The 17,017-nt window shown below is 47.5% G+C and overlaps 5 protein-coding genes and 1 non-coding gene across 6 annotated transcripts; 2 read left to right on the top strand and 4 right to left on the bottom strand.

Annotated features, from left to right (window-relative positions):
- Positions 1-947: 947 nt before the first annotated feature.
- NCU15405 lies at positions 948-1,039 on the top strand. The gene has a single exon. It is a non-coding gene; the product is annotated as a tRNA-Ala (tRNA).
- Positions 1,040-2,336: 1,297 nt separating this feature from the next.
- NCU05155 (hypothetical protein) lies at positions 2,337-3,200 on the top strand (the record flags this gene model as incomplete). Its single annotated transcript, XM_951560.1, has 1 exon — positions 2,337-3,200. The coding sequence occupies one exon, from the start codon at positions 2,337-2,339 to the stop codon at positions 3,198-3,200; it is 864 nt and encodes a 287-aa protein (XP_956653.1).
- Positions 3,201-3,397: 197 nt separating this feature from the next.
- On the bottom strand, positions 3,398-5,188 carry NCU05156 (hypothetical protein; the record flags this gene model as incomplete). The annotated part of the gene is made up of 3 exons (XM_951561.2): positions 3,398-4,097; positions 4,162-4,943; positions 5,051-5,188. The coding sequence occupies 3 exons, from the start codon at positions 5,186-5,188 to the stop codon at positions 3,554-3,556; spliced, it is 1,464 nt and encodes a 487-aa protein (XP_956654.2). The 3' UTR covers positions 3,398-3,553.
- A 24-nt stretch (positions 5,189-5,212) lies between these two features.
- On the bottom strand, positions 5,213-8,049 carry NCU05157 (cation diffusion facilitator 10). The gene has a single exon (XM_951562.3). The coding sequence runs from the start codon at positions 7,965-7,967 to the stop codon at positions 6,438-6,440; it is 1,530 nt and encodes a 509-aa protein (XP_956655.3). The 5' UTR covers positions 7,968-8,049; the 3' UTR covers positions 5,213-6,437.
- Positions 8,050-8,725: 676 nt separating this feature from the next.
- On the bottom strand, positions 8,726-10,003 carry NCU05158 (hypothetical protein; the record flags this gene model as incomplete). Its single annotated transcript, XM_951563.1, has 2 exons — positions 8,726-9,285; positions 9,550-10,003. 2 exons carry the CDS (start codon positions 10,001-10,003, stop codon positions 8,726-8,728), a joined length of 1,014 nt encoding a protein of 337 aa, XP_956656.1.
- A 681-nt stretch (positions 10,004-10,684) lies between these two features.
- Positions 10,685-13,061, bottom strand: NCU05159 (acetylxylan esterase). The gene is made up of 3 exons (XM_951564.2): positions 11,534-13,061; positions 11,287-11,466; positions 10,685-11,215 (listed from the first exon to the last, which is right to left on the bottom strand). Exons 1-3 carry the CDS (start codon positions 11,894-11,896, stop codon positions 10,856-10,858), a joined length of 903 nt encoding a protein of 300 aa, XP_956657.1. The 5' UTR covers positions 11,897-13,061; the 3' UTR covers positions 10,685-10,855.
- Positions 13,062-17,017: the final 3,956 nt, after the last annotated feature.

The raw sequence follows: 17,017 nt of genomic DNA, 5'->3' as shown, positions 1-17,017 counted from the left end.
CACCGTTCACAACTGTGCTGCCGGGCGAACGGACACGTGCACGCAGGGCCGATGGAAGGCAGGAAGGACTCTTCCGGCTGTGTGTTCCCACTCATCTTCCCGCCCTTGCGCTGACTGAACACATGGGTCAATTCGTTGTGCGCTGCAAACCTATTTTTGAGAACTTGTGAATCTGGCCCGATGAGCCATCGGAAGAAAACCAAAGAAAGCTGTCCATCTGGCAGCTGGCTTGCAGAGGGTACAGTCCTCGTCAAACACTGAAAATGTTTGCCTGTTTGGCTGTCCCTTTTACCGTGAGATTGAAGTATCAAGGGATGTAAAAAGTGGCTGGACATCTGGCCGGCATTGGGTAACTCGTAAAAGTCGCCAACAAGGCCTTGTTGGTAATAAGATGCGGGAATTGCCCTGGCGGAAAGGGATGAGGTTCGGGGAAAAGATCGCAATGCCTGACCTGTTGGCCTCGTTGTTTTCATCGGAAGTGGATTTGTACAGTCTTCGTTGTTAGGAGTCGGGTTGCTTAAGGTGTGCAAAAAGGTGCAGTTTGCGATGCGGGAAACAACCTAGATGTTGCGGTGATGCCCAAAGCTTCCCGATTCGACATTTACTCGAGGTATCATTTCCGACCATCTCGGATGGCTGCCGTGGCTACTTTGTGCAAGGTACGGATGCATCTGAAACAGTCAGTCAGCTGGCTTGTCACTTATGGTCGTGGAAAATCGGATTCGTAAATCGAAGGAAATCTATGGCTGTGTCAGAGCAGGAGGAAAAGTGACAATCGAATCATAAAGAATGCACTGTTGTTTAGATGTGTCGTTTGGGGATGGTGGCGTGGACGGACCTCATTGTGCCACGTGCGATGTGCTGGAAGCTGAAAGTCGTGCCAAGGCTTAGGCTGTGGGGTTTGCCACTCTTAGGCTGCCGTAATATCATACAATAACAAGTCCCATGGGTGCATGGTCTAGTGGTATGATTTCTGTTTTGCATTGAAATTTCCATCTTGCTCTACAGACGGTCCCGCGTTCGATCCGCGGTGCATCCATTCTTTTTTCAACTCTTTTTTTCCATTCTTTGCGTATGCTGCTTCCTTTCTTTATCCATGTTTTTGCTTTTGCACTTTTTCTTCTTGGTTTTTGGAATTGCTCCCCCCCTCCTCATTGTCCTTCCAACTGCGCGTGAGTCGTGTCAATGTCGCTTTTACGCACTTCCCCTGGTTAAAACTGGTGAACTCTCGGCTCGCAAGCATAACACTTGTCGAGGAGCTTCTCTACGTTATTGTACTTCGACAAAAACGTCTCTGTAAAAGCCGTCTCACTTGTTCCAGGCTAGAAGAAAGCAGAATGCTAGCTACGACGCTCGCCACAGGTACTCGTTCGTAAGGGAGTTGGACGTATGATCCTGATTCATATTGGTACTTGTGCAGCATAGTTGCAACGATTTTTTTTTTTCGTGCGAGTTTGGAGACAATATGAAGCAGTCAGAGACATCAGCAAGCTGGTGAATACCTACTGCACTTCGCTTCTGTCTCAATATTTCGCAAATGGGACTGTTCGCAAAAGGCAAACCTTCGCCATCCAACAACTTCCGCTTGACTCAGCACGCCATTGAAGGGAAAGACCATCAAGAATTACGCAGTCAGGAAATGCTCGTGCAAGACCTGGACGCTTTTAGAAACCCCGGATGATAGGAAAGTCGCAAACGTCAGTCAACGGGCACGGCGGGTTAGGGTCCCTCGGTCCATAGCGTAGCGACTAGTAACGAAGTGTACAGGTATCCACTTTACCCCTTTTCCGGTCTCGCTCGGCGTAAACATTGGCAGGAGCATCCCAATACGGATCTTGCCATTTCTGCTGTGCGTGCGAAATGGGTGATCTGTAACAGAGCAGTTAGTAAGTTCTTACTCCCGAAATGTTTCCCTTCCAGAACAATCCGTTTGTGCCGCAGAGTTGGCCGGTAATGGGATAACAGGCGGGATGACAACGGCGTCGTCAGATTGCCGCTTGATGGATAAGTCCCTCTCACTTGTTGTAGGAAGTCTGTGGGCGTCGATGCAGCGGGTTTTCCATTCACCGACAACCCCATTCACTTGCCCTCCCATCCAGCGGCCTTAGGCTGCTTTGGTTTCAGCTTTCTCGTCTTCAATCTTGCACCTCCTGACATCCGTCAAACGAGAGCTCAAGGTTTTGACTCGCGAGGACGTCATAGAAGCAAACGAACCTGGACATCGCTCAATTATCTACCCAAGGCAACGTCGAGTATAAGGCCACGCCTTTCAACCTCTTCAGGCCTGTAGCTTCACTCCAGAGACTGATCCCCAATCTCCCGACAACCTCATCATCATGATGCGCGCCTTCCCACCCCTAACCTCCGCCAAGGGGGCGCTTTCCCTAGCCCTTCTAGCGTCCCTCTCTCTTGCCCTACCGCAAAGTGGAAGCCAGCGCAGTGACACGACAGGAGAATACACACTGTCGCCCAACACCTCCACATCCTCCACGGCCTCAACACACCTATCCCCCTCTCTCATCCACAGCAGCCTCCCCACCCTTGACTCCAAGGCCCAAGTCAAGAACGACCAAAGGGAAGACGTCTCGACCGCAACCATCTATTCCACCATCATCGTCCCAACAGCCACAGAGTTAACTACCATCATGATCCTCACCGTCATCACCAACGCTCCTCCTCCTTCACCTTCGCCTTCAACGACCACCTCTTCACTTGGGACTTCTACATCATCCACATCTAACTGCATCGTCGAAGGCGGAGCAGACGGTATCTGCATCACCGTCGTACCCATCTGGCCCACTAACACCCTCCCCCCAGCAGCGGTGGTAAAGAGGCAGACGACCCAGACCCAAACCCCCTCCATTTCGTACTCCTCCACCTCCACCTCCACAGCCTCAGTAACAGTTATCGAGATTTTAACAGTGATCGTTGCCCCCCACACAACTTACACGCTCACTGGGTTCGTGCCGTTTTTAACTACAGGTACCTCTTCGGCTCCCATTCCTACTACTACCGCTACCGCTACCGGCGGTCCAACTACTAGTGTCACCTGCCCCAGTCCCAGCTGGTTGATCGACGGGCACTGCGTCGGCAACACCCCCGGGTGGAACCCCGCTCCGCAGAACCCGACTGAGACGGACGATTGGGCATGGGATGGAAGGCCTCGACCTCCTTGGGAGACGGCGACGACGGGGGTGTAAACCTATGTATCTGCCAAAGATTTAAGGTACAAGAGAAGAAGAAGGGGGAAACATGAGGAGGTGTTGTTCTAAGAAAAGGGGAAGGAGAAGGAGGGGGTGGGAGACGGGATGAAGAGCATGAGATGAGTTGAGAGGTAGGTGGCTGCAACAATGAGGAAACATAAGTGGGAACAGAGCAAGGCACTGGAAGGGACATGAAACGACAAGAGCAGGTGGGATGCAGCTCATCTGTAAAAACCATTGAAACAAAGGTGTTGGATGAAGGAGGCCTCAACCCTCTAGCATGATGCGTTGTCTGTATTGCATTTATTCAAGAGAGCAGTGACAAGACCACTGCAGGGTCCGTCAAAGATTTAGAATGGCCACCATGAAGCTGCCGTCCTCTTAACCACGAACGCGCCTCTGTCCATCGTGTTGATAACAATGTACCCACTCGGAAAGAAAGGATAGTGAGACCATGTACCGGTAAAAGTGACATTGCCCCCGCCCGGCGCACTATCATCCTCTGGGTGAACATCAAAGTACGCTACCTCCTTGATCCGCTTACCCGTGGGATCCAACGGCACACTTCTCAGATCCAGAATGCTGAGACCCAAGCCATAGTTGCTCTGGTACGAGAATCCATCCTTGATGAACTGGTTGTGGTCAATACCACGACGCAAACCCTTGTAGTGACCCGTCTGCTTGGGCTTTTCGAGCGAGGAAATGTCCCAGATGTAGGTGATGGGGTACCCATCGGCGCCTAAGCCAGCGGCGTCGTACTCGTCGTACTCGTCGTCGAGGATCAAGTATCGTTGCCAGTTAGGGTCGAGAACCCAGCCTTGGTGGGTGTAGGAGGCGCCTTCGTAGGAGGTGTTGGAGATGATGCGGATGTTTTGCTTGTCGGATACGTCGAAGCTGTTTCTCGTTTGTCAGTGTCTCGTATTTCCCGTGATGAGGAGGGGGGAAAGAGGGAACTAACATGGTCAACGAATCCTCATCATATCCATAACAAATATCCTTCCCATAGTACTTGATATCCGGCCCGCGATACACAATGCACTGCGCATCGTGGACATACCCATCCTCACCACTTCCTCCCAGTGTCTTGGGATTCTTCGGATCCGTCAAGTCAAAAAACACCAGTCCCGCGCGCAACGGCCCGGTTCTCGGCTGGAACCCAACAGCCACACCGTAATTCTTCTCCTCGTTTGTCACCACATTATGCGACCTCCCCACCGGCAACCCCTCGGTCCACCAGCCATCCAAGTCATTCTCGTTCGTGAACACCTTGGGACTTGCAGGGTCAACATCCTGCAACTTGGCCAGGTCGAATATTTGCACGCCGTGATCGACCGCCTCCGAGCCGATCAGGATGTAGCTCTTGTACCCCTTAATCTCCCTCCACAAACTGGGTTGAGCAGTAGTATACTGCGGCAGCCTCCCCAAATAAACTAGCTTGCCCTTCTTCGTGACCTCCGCGAAAGCGGTGCCGTCTTCCTGGGCGATAGCCACGAACTCGCGTCCTTTGGGCGAAGTCCACCCCCAGGAGCCCGCGCCGCGGCCGGAAGAGGAACCGAGCTCCGCGTGCGTCTTGAAGTCGTACAGGTCAAGGTTGTTGCACCGGAAGGTGTACTTGGGGTCGTTGGGGACGTAGGAAGCGTAGCCCTTGGTGCAGGGGACGTAGTCGAGCTTGGAGGAATCGAATTTTTCGTATTGGGTGGAGTCATAAACGCCGGCTGCGTCGAGTTCTGCCCAGGTTTGCTGTTGTGGCAGCGTGTTAGCCATGTGAATGAGAGTGACTGTAAGGGATGGAGGAGGAATGGGAGAGAAAGTATGGAAGGGAGGGACGGAATGGACGGGATGCTTACGTGCTTGAGAGCCATAATATGTTCATGTCTGGCACCGCTGTCATATAGCTCGGCCTTGAGCTTCATGTCGACGGCCTTCTCTTTGGCCGAGGCCAGGGCGGCTAGGGATGCCGCGAGGGCGAAGAGGGAGGTTCTCATGTTGGGTTGATGCTTGCCTCTGTGGTTGAGTCCAACAAGATGAGATGGAGGTCGAGATATCTCCAGGTTGACGCAAGAGAGGTGATATGGTCTTATACCTGTGTGCTTGCATTCCTTGACGACGGGTCCCGTCGATCGTCATGAGCCCTGTAAACACTGACACTGCAACCTTGTCCACTGACGTTCTATCCCTACTGTAGCACTGGCAAGATGCCAACGGTCTGGATCTTCCGAATGCTTACCAAGAGCGGGGAAATCTGGACTAATATGTGAGATATGCCGGCCACATAACCTCGTCTGGGAAGGTCGAGCTTGAGGTAACACTTGCGACATACAAACAGTCGTTGGCGTTATAGCCCCAATTCGGCAGGTGTGAAGCCTGATACGATGGATTGCCTTGGAAGACCTCGTAGTCTCACTGCATAACCCGACAAGCGCGGATGGCGATTTCTAGCCAAGAGATGGAGGCTCTACGGTCTCGGGTCTCGTGTACCGAGTGGGGGGAGGAATCGTGGCTACGGGGACAGCACGTCTCCTTCTTGTCCCCTTGAGCAATGTCTGCCTCACAATGTCGTAAGTTCAAATGTACTTCATCAGCAGTAGTTCTCGTGAATGAGACGCTTTGAAGTGCCACAGCATTCCGACAATGCGTATAAGTTTGCGTGATGCCCATGTCGATGAATGCGGAAGGAGATCTGTATATTGCATGCAGCCAAGGCCAGTCGATACCACCATCGTTGGTCCGATGGGCGGTCTAGTGCTACCAGCCAAGCTCTGCACCGGTGTTAGGTGCACCACGGTTCCAACGCCGTCCCGCTCGGCATTTCTTATCATGGATGCTCAATGTGATTTGGTTGCTGGTAGGATGGCTTTGCCATCAAGAAGTAGGATGTAAGAAAAGGTTTCGAATAACCCTGCGGAGAGGATGGATGTTAGATTAATCGGAAGGTTAACTTTCCGTGACCATCTTCCTCCATGTGCCTGAACCCCGCTCCCTCAATGATGTTGACCTTGAGAATCTGCCCTGTTGGGCTCAACTGCCCGTTATCACACTGCAGATCTAAATTACAAGTACGAGAACAGCTGTATTGGTGGATTCAGGGAGGCAAAACCCAGACACAGCCGTCAAACACGAACACTTTGATTGAGATGATAGCCTCGGCTCGGCGGAAGTAGTCTGTGGCAGCTGGCAGTGAGATCTCAATGACATATTATAACCCAGACCATCTCCCTAACCACAGCGTACCAATCAATCGCATTCGTTATGTCCCGTGGGGCCCAAGGTGGAATAGTCCACCGTGACAAAAGCTCTGTCCACTTCCTGAAGACTCTCGTAGCAATACTGCAGCGTCTCGGCAATATCGTGTGCCAACGGCAGCGAGGTGCTCTCATCCAACAGTATGTCCAGCTCGACCCAAACACCATCGCCAGCATGGTATGCCGTCAACGACTTGAAGCCTGCAACGACAGGGGAAAAGCGGAAGGCGAGATACATCAGCTTCTTTTGCAAGGCATCATCCACACTGCTTCCGGTCAAGCGGCTGATGTTTTCGATGCACGTCTCAGCCCAGTCACAGATGACATAGAGGGCTAATAAAGTTGCACCGAGTGGATCCAACCACCAGATCTGGGCAGCAACACCAACCAGGGGAAAGAGGAGAGAGGCGGTGTTGAAGTACACATCGGTCTTGCAATCCTGCACCAGAGCCTGTACCTGCGTCGTCTTGATGGGTCTGCATATGAGCCCGATGATGCCCTTGATGATGGCATTGGCAGCCATGGCACCAATAGCAACAGGAGGCAGAGGCGCAACATCTCTGTCACCGCCAGGTAACAGCTTCTTGACCGACTCTTGAAGGATCTGGAGAAAGGAAACAACCATGATGACACTGAAGACAAGAATCCCGATGGGTTCAAGGCGTCGTCTTCCGACGGGGTACTTGAGCCGTAAAGCGCGCAGACGCCAGGAGACAAAGCGGTTTGTGCCGTAAATGATCAAGGTACAGAACAAGTCCAAGGCCGAGTCCGCGGTGCTGGCAGCCAAGGAAAGCGATGGACTGAAACGCAGACTGACCAGCTTGCCAATGAGCATAAACACATTGGCGATGACATTGGTGTTTATAGCCCATTTCGCGTTTCGTTCATCACGGCGGCGCTTCTCAATGTGCTCGGGAGGCAGAAATGCTTCGACGGCGCCTTTGGAGTCGGCGAGGGGGACACGGCGTTCGGCAATGCCGTCCCTATCGGCGTCGGGATTCATGCTGTCGATGACATCGTCGGCAACGGCCATGACCAAAGCGTCCACCTCGACCCAGCTATCGAGCGTCTCGTTTTGGGACTCGTAGTATCTCCTGATCTTCTTGTTTTTGATGGCTTTGAGTTCGGCATCGGACTTGCGATAGTGTTCCTCCCAGGAGGACAAGCCTTTCATGCCATCGAGCACCCTCTGTTTCAAGTCAATGCGACGCTGTTCGGCGATGGCCAGGTGTCGGGCATCTTTGAAGCCGCTGAAGGAGGTGACCTTGGCGCGGTCGTCGTGGATCTGGATTTCGCGTGGGGAAGGGCGCAGTGTGGGGCCGGCGACGTTGACGATACTCTGCGTGGAAGTGGGCTCGGTGGAGCGAGGGTCGCGATGATCGCCGGGGGAGACGTTGGAATGGAGTCCGGTTTCTTCATCGTCATCTCGATACCGTCGGCGGATGGAAGACGGCTGACGAGACGGCATGGTCCCGTGCCAATCGGTGGCCGAGTTGACGGTTCTGGGTCTTCTTCCCACCATGTTGCTCGGTCGTCGTGTCGAGATTCTAGATTGGACGGTTTTTTCGCCGGCAGATCAATGGGGTGGGATGAACAGGTTCACAAAAGGACAGAGGGAGCCATTGAGGTCGGACACCGAGAGAACGAAAGGAACAGTTGGTCAAGCGGAGCGGACCGGGCCGGATTTTCTTGATTGCGTCCGTGTATGAACTTGGGATGGAAAGAACAACCGAAGATGAAATGCCTGTGTGCAAAGCTGAGTCTCTGTTTGCTCCTTCCACAGCTTCTGTATCCGCGTGGATAAAGAGGAAAAGGCGTAAGCCAGAATGACGTCATGCGGGGCGGTTGTCCATATCTGACTTGGGGCTTCTACGTCGCGTTCAATGTTGCCAATCGCAACATCGATCGCTGGACAATACCGAGGTACCTCTCATGAGTGTATCGTCTTCCTTCTATCATTCCAGCCGTACTCATTGCAAACTTACCATTCGACTAGATCGTTGATGTTTTGATGGTCACATCACAACCCTCATTAGTTCATTGAAAATCATGCTATTATTACCTTCGAGACGCACGCGTTTGGCTGAGCAATGCAACGGCACCCAATTTGAGGAGACCACTCCCATCGAGCTTCCCCTGGTAAGGCGCGAACAAACGATGTCAAAGAGATGATCGACGCTGGAACCTTCTTGAAGAATAACATTCCCGAACCCCAAATTCCTTGATCTTCCATCAGCAGTTGACCACCTCATCCCACTTTACTTCCCATAATTTGGACATTTATTCTTCATCCTCCTTCTCCTCCTTGCAAAACTCACCACCACTTCCTTCCCCTTTCGCTTCCGGACTAGAACTGGCACTCGCCACCGGAGAATCCCTCGTAATAGTAGTCCTCCCGTCACTCCCACTGACAACAACCGTCAACCGATCCCCCACGCTCACCGTAGGATGTACCAACACACGACTGTTGCTCTGTCCCCCCATTCCCTGAATATGTCCCAGCATCTGTCCCACGTCCTGACTCTTTGTACTGCCGCTAGACCCAGACCCAGACCCAGAAGAAACAGGAATAACTACTACGGTGGTAGCAGTAGCGCTCGGCACCATCACAGTCTCGTAATCCACCAAATCAGTAACCGTACCGGTGACAGGTATAATTTCCAGTGGGCCGTCATCCGAGATCGACGACGATTTGCTGCTGGCGCTACCCTTGGGACGGGGAGGAGGAAGAAGAGGAGGCAAGGGCGGTAGAGAGGCGGGGGCAGTGTAGGTGTCGTAGTTGATTAAGTCAGTCACGGTTCCAGTGACGGGGATGATCACAAGGGGGTCTGTGTCCGTGTCTGTTAACGTTGAAGTTGAGGTGGGTTTGCTAGTAGTCAAAGTCGTAATAGGGCTGCTACTGGAGGTAGAAGAAGCTATCGAAGAGCTAGAGCTAGTAGAGGAGATGGTAAAGCTAAGACTGGTGGAATTTTCACCAGAACTAGAACTAGACTTTGTTCCACTCGTAGTACCTCTGGTACTAGTCACCAGCGTGCTAGGCACACACTTGCCATTGACTGCAACTTCTCCCTTCCTGGTGCAGTACCCTATAGGCCATGACTGACTTTGACTTGATGTTGTCGTTGACGACGAGGTAGAGGTATCCGAAGCACTAGCCTGATGGTCTGGAGTAAGTGGAAGTGTCTTGATGACAATTATTATCTCTGTCACTTGGGCAACAGTGGCCCAAACTGTCTGCGTCCTGGTCTGATCTGCCGCCTCCGGAGTAGGGGACGTAGAAGTAGAGGCGGTGACACTTGGGATGATTCCATGAAGAAGCGAAGGAGTTAGGTGCGTTGAGTGACTGCTGCTGCTGCTGTTGCTTGTTTCGATGGCTGACGCCGGCTGAGTTCCACTTGTAGAGGTCGTGGCTGCCGCCGTAATGCTTTCGGCAATTTCAGAGAAATTCACAGGTCCGTGGGCGTTGGGGTTGCCTTCGTGGGAAGCTGCGAGGGAGGCTAGTGGGACGAGTGCGAGGAGCACCTTCCTGTCGAGATGGGGGGTTGTGTGGGTGGACATTTTGGCTGTTGTATGTTAGGCACGCAGGTCGATCTGGTGTGTAGAAGTCGGTATGAGTTTGTGTACCTAGAGGTAGTATTCGTTGTTGGATCCTGGAATTGGGTGAGGAGGATGGTGGCAGAGAAGAAAGCAAAGAACGTGGGAGATGTTGGAGGGGTTTTATGTCTATTTGTGGAAGCAGGATAGGCCGAGACTTCGCGTGAAGTGTAAGTAACCAGGCGTAATATGGATACATTGACAGAGGACAATTGAGAACCTCGACAACGTGAAGAGGAGAGTGAGTCAATTCACTGACAAATTTCAATATTATTGTACTCCTTCTCCTCAGGTTTGACTCGGTAGCCTTCATCCCATATGTTGACAAACCTGGCGCGAGTGACACACTTGATGGTTCTAGAGGAAGCTCTAGAAAGTTCAGTATCCTTCACTACAGGCTTGAAGAACGGATGATACCTTGGCTTTACACATGACTAACTACTGTACCATTGAATAAAACCCAGTGTCCCTAAGTTCCGATACCTGATTCACGCATTGAAAATCTAAACTATGGGATGCTCAAGAATCGAGGGCAGGCAATGGGTCATGTAGTGATTGGATGTCGGCGCCGGCAATGATGAGGGATAGGATCGTAAAGGAACACTTATGTGATACGGCAAGCATGTTGGATGAAGGTAGTGCCATGACCCGTTGACAGTGGCCGACATAGTATGTTCATTTCAGCATCGGCATAAAGCTATTCATATACAAAGAAGTTGTCGACCTATTGGACCTTCTGACTACCCAAAGCTGAACAGTCTAGACCCCAGGCCCTTATCACCACCACTTATCCCTTCACGTACATACGACCTCAACTTAGATGCACTGAGAGTACCACTGGTTAGCAGCCTGGCAAGTCGACCCAGACTGGCAGCAAGTGGCGCCCGTCCAGCCCTGTCCACCGCACTGGCCCCATTTGGCCGCGCAGTTCCCTGTGCTAGGATTTGTAGGGGTAGAAGGGTTGCTAGGGGTGGTAGGAGTACTTCCGCCGCCGCCGCCGCCTCCGCTGCTGAGCTTGGACTTGACGAACGCAAGGGCCTGCTGGCCGTACTTGGAGCCGTAGCCTTGGTGAGTGTTTGCATCGTTGCCCGTGCAGCAGTACGGGTCGGGCGAGTCGCAGTAGTTCTGGAGCTTGGATGCCGAGGCGCAGGTGTAGCCGGCAGGGCGGGGATCGAACTGTAAGAAGAAGGGTCAGTATTTGTTGTTGAGCGCAGTGATGTCGGAAAGAATGGAGAGGAAGAACATACGCCATAAGCAGTGCAGGTTCCCACATTGTACGAAAGACCAGCGCGGTAACGGGGGTTACCCATCATGATGACGGCCTTGACCTGGTTAAGGGCGCTGGCGTTGATGCCAGGGGTGCTGGTGGTGATACCAGCACCGCTGTCAGGTCCACCGCAGACGGCATTGTCCATGATTTGACCGCCCTGTTTATTACATTGGTTAGAGTCTTTCTTCCACGAAACGCAAGCAATAAAGGCAGTGCAAACACACCTGAGAATATCCGACAAGAACAATCTGGGTGTCGGGACAGCGAGCATTGAGACTGTTGACAGCCGTGGCAACGGCGTTGGTGCCCTGTCTGGCGGAATCACCGTACTGGACGCCGCCGCAAGAGGACTGGCCACCACAGGCTGGGTAGACGATGGCCTCGGAGGTGGCACCTGGATAGGCCTGGAGGATGAGGTTGACAACGACGCCAGCGGTACCAAATCCGGGGGAGACCGTGGTCTCACGAGCACCGAAGACGTGAATGGAAGGGCATGACTGGCGCTCCTCAAGCTCGACAGGGGACGCGCCGACGAGAGCCGAGCGGGCCAACAGGAGGAGGTAAGCAGCTTTGGGAGAGGGCCACATCTTGATATTTAGTACTGATGAGGAAGTTGCAGTAGATCTGTTCCTGGGCTTGTCGATCTACCTTTCTCGATGGGAGTGGGTGGCGAATAGTTATACTCGGCGGTCAGACTGGTAGCCAGAACATTATCGAGACATCTGAGCATGTAAAGATCCTGACGATGTCACCGTTTTTGCGGAACCGTGTTGCCGCCCATTGACCCAACACCAGTCGCATTCCGCTCCCCCGCAAGAAGGCCAAGGCCAGCATGACTAACAAGATCCGGCTCCTGTCACCCCAAGGCCAAGGTTTGGGCGTAATGGGAGGGTGGCTATTGCATGAAAATAGTAACGCTTCATAATCCTTTGTAGTTTTGTTGACGAGTGCCTTAGACGGTCAACCGGGTGAAATGGGGGGCGCAGAGTCTCAGGGGGCAGCATTTGTTCGAAGAACCTCTGTTGAATCCTGGTTTCTGGAATGTTTCGCTCGCTTGATCGGATGTCTTGTTCTCGGTTGAGCTAGCCCTGTCTAGAGTTTATGCATGTTCGCATTGCTTGGGATCCTTTCAATCTCAGGATGCTTGGGTTGCAATGGTCATTTGAACCGGCATTGGATAAATTGGAAGGTACCTGACCACGCGTCGGCGACCCATTTCCCCAGATCTGGGGATCCTTGATTTTTAGCCAACAAGTGTCCAGTAGCACCTAACTAGCTCGGAGAATGGAGCGGAGGTGTTGAGCACTTCTTTGCGGGGAAGGGATCGAGGACGAAGAAGGCGGATGCAGCAGGCGAGATCCGAGCACGAGAAACGGGACGGGTGTTTAGCCTTTAGTCTAGGCTTTGGCTAAGCCTCCACTGCCAATGTGACCTTGACCAGGAGGGGCAACGATCTTGACGTTTCAGGACGCGGACGTGTGTCCGCTTCTCGAAAAGGAATCGTCAGTGATTCGGGGAGAAAGTCGAGGCTTGATCATGGTGGGTGTTTCGAGGTGAGGTGAGGTGGCTCGACGACGATGGTCTGGCAACTAGAGCCGAGCAGTTTGGGGAGCAGCCTTTTCTTTGAACGAACTGTATGCGCCGTGAGAAATCATTTGCCCCTGGTGATTTAATCTGTGCTGTGCAACCTGGGCGTCTCTGAGCTGAAATTCGGAATCTCGATGTTTCCATGTTGTCGGTGTCACAGTCCACTCTGCTTGTTTGTTCTTTCCAATTCGCAGCAGGTCCGACCAGCGACTTCAGGGGCAGGGGGTCATAGCGGCAGCCAGGCGGGCATTCACGTGCTAGACGTGGTGACCCCACAACGCATCCCCCCCCACAATGCATCATGTAATTTCATCACCAGGACCTAGATAATATTGAAAACTGGCCACTTTTGCAGCGATTTTACTACTTTAAAATGTCGTAATCTTATTCTTAATGCTCTTAAATAGCATAGAGTACTAACTCAACTACTCTCCCTAACTCTTATAGTAATCTCGTTACCGTTATTACCGTAGCAACCCTTCTACACTTAGGGGCTTGCTTTAAGGCTTCACAAACTTAAATAATCTCCTCTATATATATAAATCTACTATTGCCCCCCTCTTTATTAACCTTCCTTTTACCCTTAGGCTTTATTAAGTCCAATTGAGTCTATAAATACTAAATCTAATAGTCTTTTACAACTAATTTAATATTCTTATTATTGAAAGCCTTAGCTACCTTAGTATAAACTGTTTTAATATTACGATTAATAATAATTAACTTATTATAAATACTACCTAATATATTTCTAGACTTCTAAAGAATTTTAAAAGTATAATTGGCCTTAAATATATCGTCCCTAAGTAGCGTTTTAAATAGTAATAGCTAGGTTAGTAAAGTATTATTATTAAGGATAGCTTCGGAGTTGTTAATAATAATAAATTTATTTATTAACTATATCCTAATTTTTTTAAACCTAAATTTAAGGTTTTTAGAGCTTACCCCCCTTCTTAAAACTTCTTAATAATATTAGAGAAATTATTATTTATTTACTAATATAAATATTAGGAAGGAAGTAAAATCTTTAGTTAAATTTCTAAAATATAATTTAACGGCGGTAAATACAGATCGATTGAGTGGTTAAGTTTTATAAAAAGTATAGGGAGGTAAAAAAAATAATTAAACGTTGTATTAAAAAACCTTAAAGAGGAAATTATTAATTAAATAACTAATATATTTATTAAGTATCAAAAGACGCTAAATATCATTAACTAACTTCATTTCTAGTAGATAAACTTCCTTCAACTATTATAGAGCAATCCTTAAATTACTCTATCTACTTAGGGTACTATTATACTTCCAGCTCTTAAACTCATTATTTATATTATTAAGGAACTATTAACCTTAAAGGTTAATACTAAAGAAAACAACAACGGAGGTTAACCGCTTACCCTCAGCGGTACTAAACTGATACGGGAATACTGGCATTACCGTTATTATATGTACGATTATTTAATTGATTAAATTAGACTAGGCATGGCTTACCTATGCCCACCCTCGTTGGAGGACCTAGCAGGCACGTGACTACATGCCCGCCTTCGCCGGAGGTTCAGGTGGGCACGTAACCACGTGGCAGTCTGGCGCCTAGATTCCCATAAAGGGATCCCCGCACGGCACGGCCTTCGGCTACGCCTTTCTTCCTCCAACATCTTCTTTCTTTACTTTTCAATACTACAATTTACCTACAACTACGTTAGTATTGTGAAGCCCCCAGGTTACCCTATTATATAATAGTTGTAATTGTACAAGCAGTAACTATATTATCCCTTAATCGCGCTTTTTGTTAGACTGCGATTAATTTACGTTGGTAGGTTCTTTAAACTTACAACGATCGCTCAAATCTTATATTACAAAATATCAACCCTACAATTATAATTACACCTCCCCCTATTACTTATAACGTTCGTCGCTAAATAGCCTTATAGATTTAAAATCTCTAAGTTTACAAATCGCTAATCGAAAGATAGATATCGTAAACTTCCCCTACACCCCGCGCTTCTACTATATTATACTATTATACTTGTATTGGTTTATATTAATTAAAGTACTTTAGTACTTTACTACCCCAATCCGAACTTCGTTTAAACTTTAATATAAAGGGTAATACTCGTATAATTTATTAATAAATAGCTTTACGCCCCCTAAAAATACTATAATTTATTTATTATAAGATAGGTTTATAGTGTAATTACTTGAGACTACGACGATTATTAGTTATAAAATAGGTTCGCCGTAGAATTACCCTTCCAATTTATAATTATTCCCCTATCCTCCTATTATATTTTATATAATTTACTTTTATATTTATAATTATAAATAGATTTTCCTTTTAATTACTATAGTTACTAAAGACCCCCCTCAGGCGGTACGCCGCTTTCTATATAAATTATTAATACCCCCAACTATTAGTAGTAATACAACCCAAAATCCCAGTATTATTAGCAATTTTATTTTAATTATTACTAATAACCTCTCTAACTCACCCTCTTATACTATATCTAAATAATCTATATACGCTGTAACTAAACAAGCTTCCTAATTGACTATAGTCCTATCCATCGATTTCTATCCTACTATTAAGGAATCCCCGTTTAAACGCTCCCCTATTTATAATGTCCGTAATTCGGTTACCCTTAATCGCTCCGACGATAAAAATAATAAGGAAATTGAAATTAGCTAAGTCCCTAAGTGTATTATATATAAGAAAATTTAAATTCGATTTAATAAAATTAAGGGTAATTCTAGAAAGTAGATTAAGATTGCCGAGTTTAATATTATTTCAATTAGCTAATATATAAACGACCTCTTTACTAAGAAAAATATAAAGGATTAGGCCTGTAATAAGGATATTAAAAAGGAATTTAAGAACGTTTATACGGAACTCTATAAAATCCGCTATACTATAAATAATAATTATACCGAACTTATATTTTACTTCGCCTTAGGTATTATTAATAATAAGTCGGCTATACCCAGCAATTATCCAAATTTATCCCCTATCTAAATTACTTCCTCTAATAGTTTATAAACTACTACTATTTATATCGGTCCCCGCTAGGATAAAGATAAAGGTAAGGGTAGAGCTGCTACCTTTTATAATATACTTAACCTTATTAATTTTACTAATAATAGCGACCCCAGTCTATCTAACCGTCCCTTATTCAATACCCCTTATATTAAGGAATTCGGCAATCCCCTCCCCTATATACAATTAATTAAAATTCCAAAGAAAATTTCTATTAAAGACGTATAAAATAAATCTAACCTGCTTATTTCTAGAACCTATAAAGAAGAAGCTTTTTTTACCTTTTTTACTACTACTAAAGAACACGAGGTTAATTTATAAGAGTTTATAAAGGGATAAACTAATATATAATTTAAATACTTTAAAGAAATATATAAAATTATTAAAATATATACCTCTAATATTATTCCCCCTTTTATTCCTAATATTATAATTCCTTCTACTTTTATTAATAAGGTTAATATTCCGGCCAATAAAGTTACACTTATTAACACCCCGCCGTTAACATTTAAAGTTAGTAAAGTTACTATAATTATTAATATTGGAAACGGCGCCCCTTTTAATAAGCCTCCCCATAGAGGAGCGGTTACTACCGCCTTTAATAACCCTAATAATAATTCCCTAGTCTTAGAAGATAATTATAATAAATATTATAAATACTACGCTAAAGGCTATAAAATTAAGAAGTACGCCAATACTAACTCCGAATCGGAGGAATACAATAAGCGTCCTAAGTATAGCAAATCCCGTAAGAACCGCAGCTCCCCTAATAATTTTAATAAGTTATTTAATATTAATTATTATTATTATTATAAGCACAGTAGTAAGAATTATAAAAAATATAACTCCTCCAACTTATTTTCGTCTAAATTTAAGTCCGATTTTAATTATACTATTTATTATAAGTTTCTTAAATTATTTAAATTCAAATCCAAATATATTACTAATAACGAAGACCGCTTTAAGATTAAGAAGGATAATATTAGCGTCTTTAACCCTTTCTTCAATAATCTTAATAATATAAGTATAATTTAGAATAGTAAGGATATAGTCTATATTAACCCTACTATATTTACTAATTATCTTATAGCCTACC

This window comes from Neurospora crassa, linkage group VI, assembly GCF_000182925.2.
Source record: "Neurospora crassa OR74A linkage group VI, whole genome shotgun sequence".
Taxonomy (NCBI): Eukaryota; Fungi; Ascomycota; class Sordariomycetes; order Sordariales; family Sordariaceae; genus Neurospora; species Neurospora crassa.
This window is presented reverse-complemented; position numbering and strand designations above follow the sequence as displayed.

Bases quoted from the DNA above. Each gene is read 5' to 3' on its own strand.
- NCU05157 (XM_951562.3), bottom strand. From the start codon at position 7,967: ATGGTGGGAAGAAGACCCAGAACCGTCAACTCGGCCACCGATTGGCAC.
- NCU05159 (XM_951564.2), bottom strand. From the start codon at position 11,896: ATGTGGCCCTCTCCCAAAGCTGCTTACCTCCTCCTGTTGGCCCGCTCG. The intron at 11,467-11,533 runs GTGTGTTTGCAC...TGTAATAAACAG, and splicing joins TTCTTGTCGGATATTCTCAG to GGCGGTCAAATCATGGACAA. The intron at 11,216-11,286 runs GTATGTTCTTCC...TTCTTCTTACAG, and splicing joins GAACCTGCACTGCTTATGGC to TTCGATCCCCGCCCTGCCGG.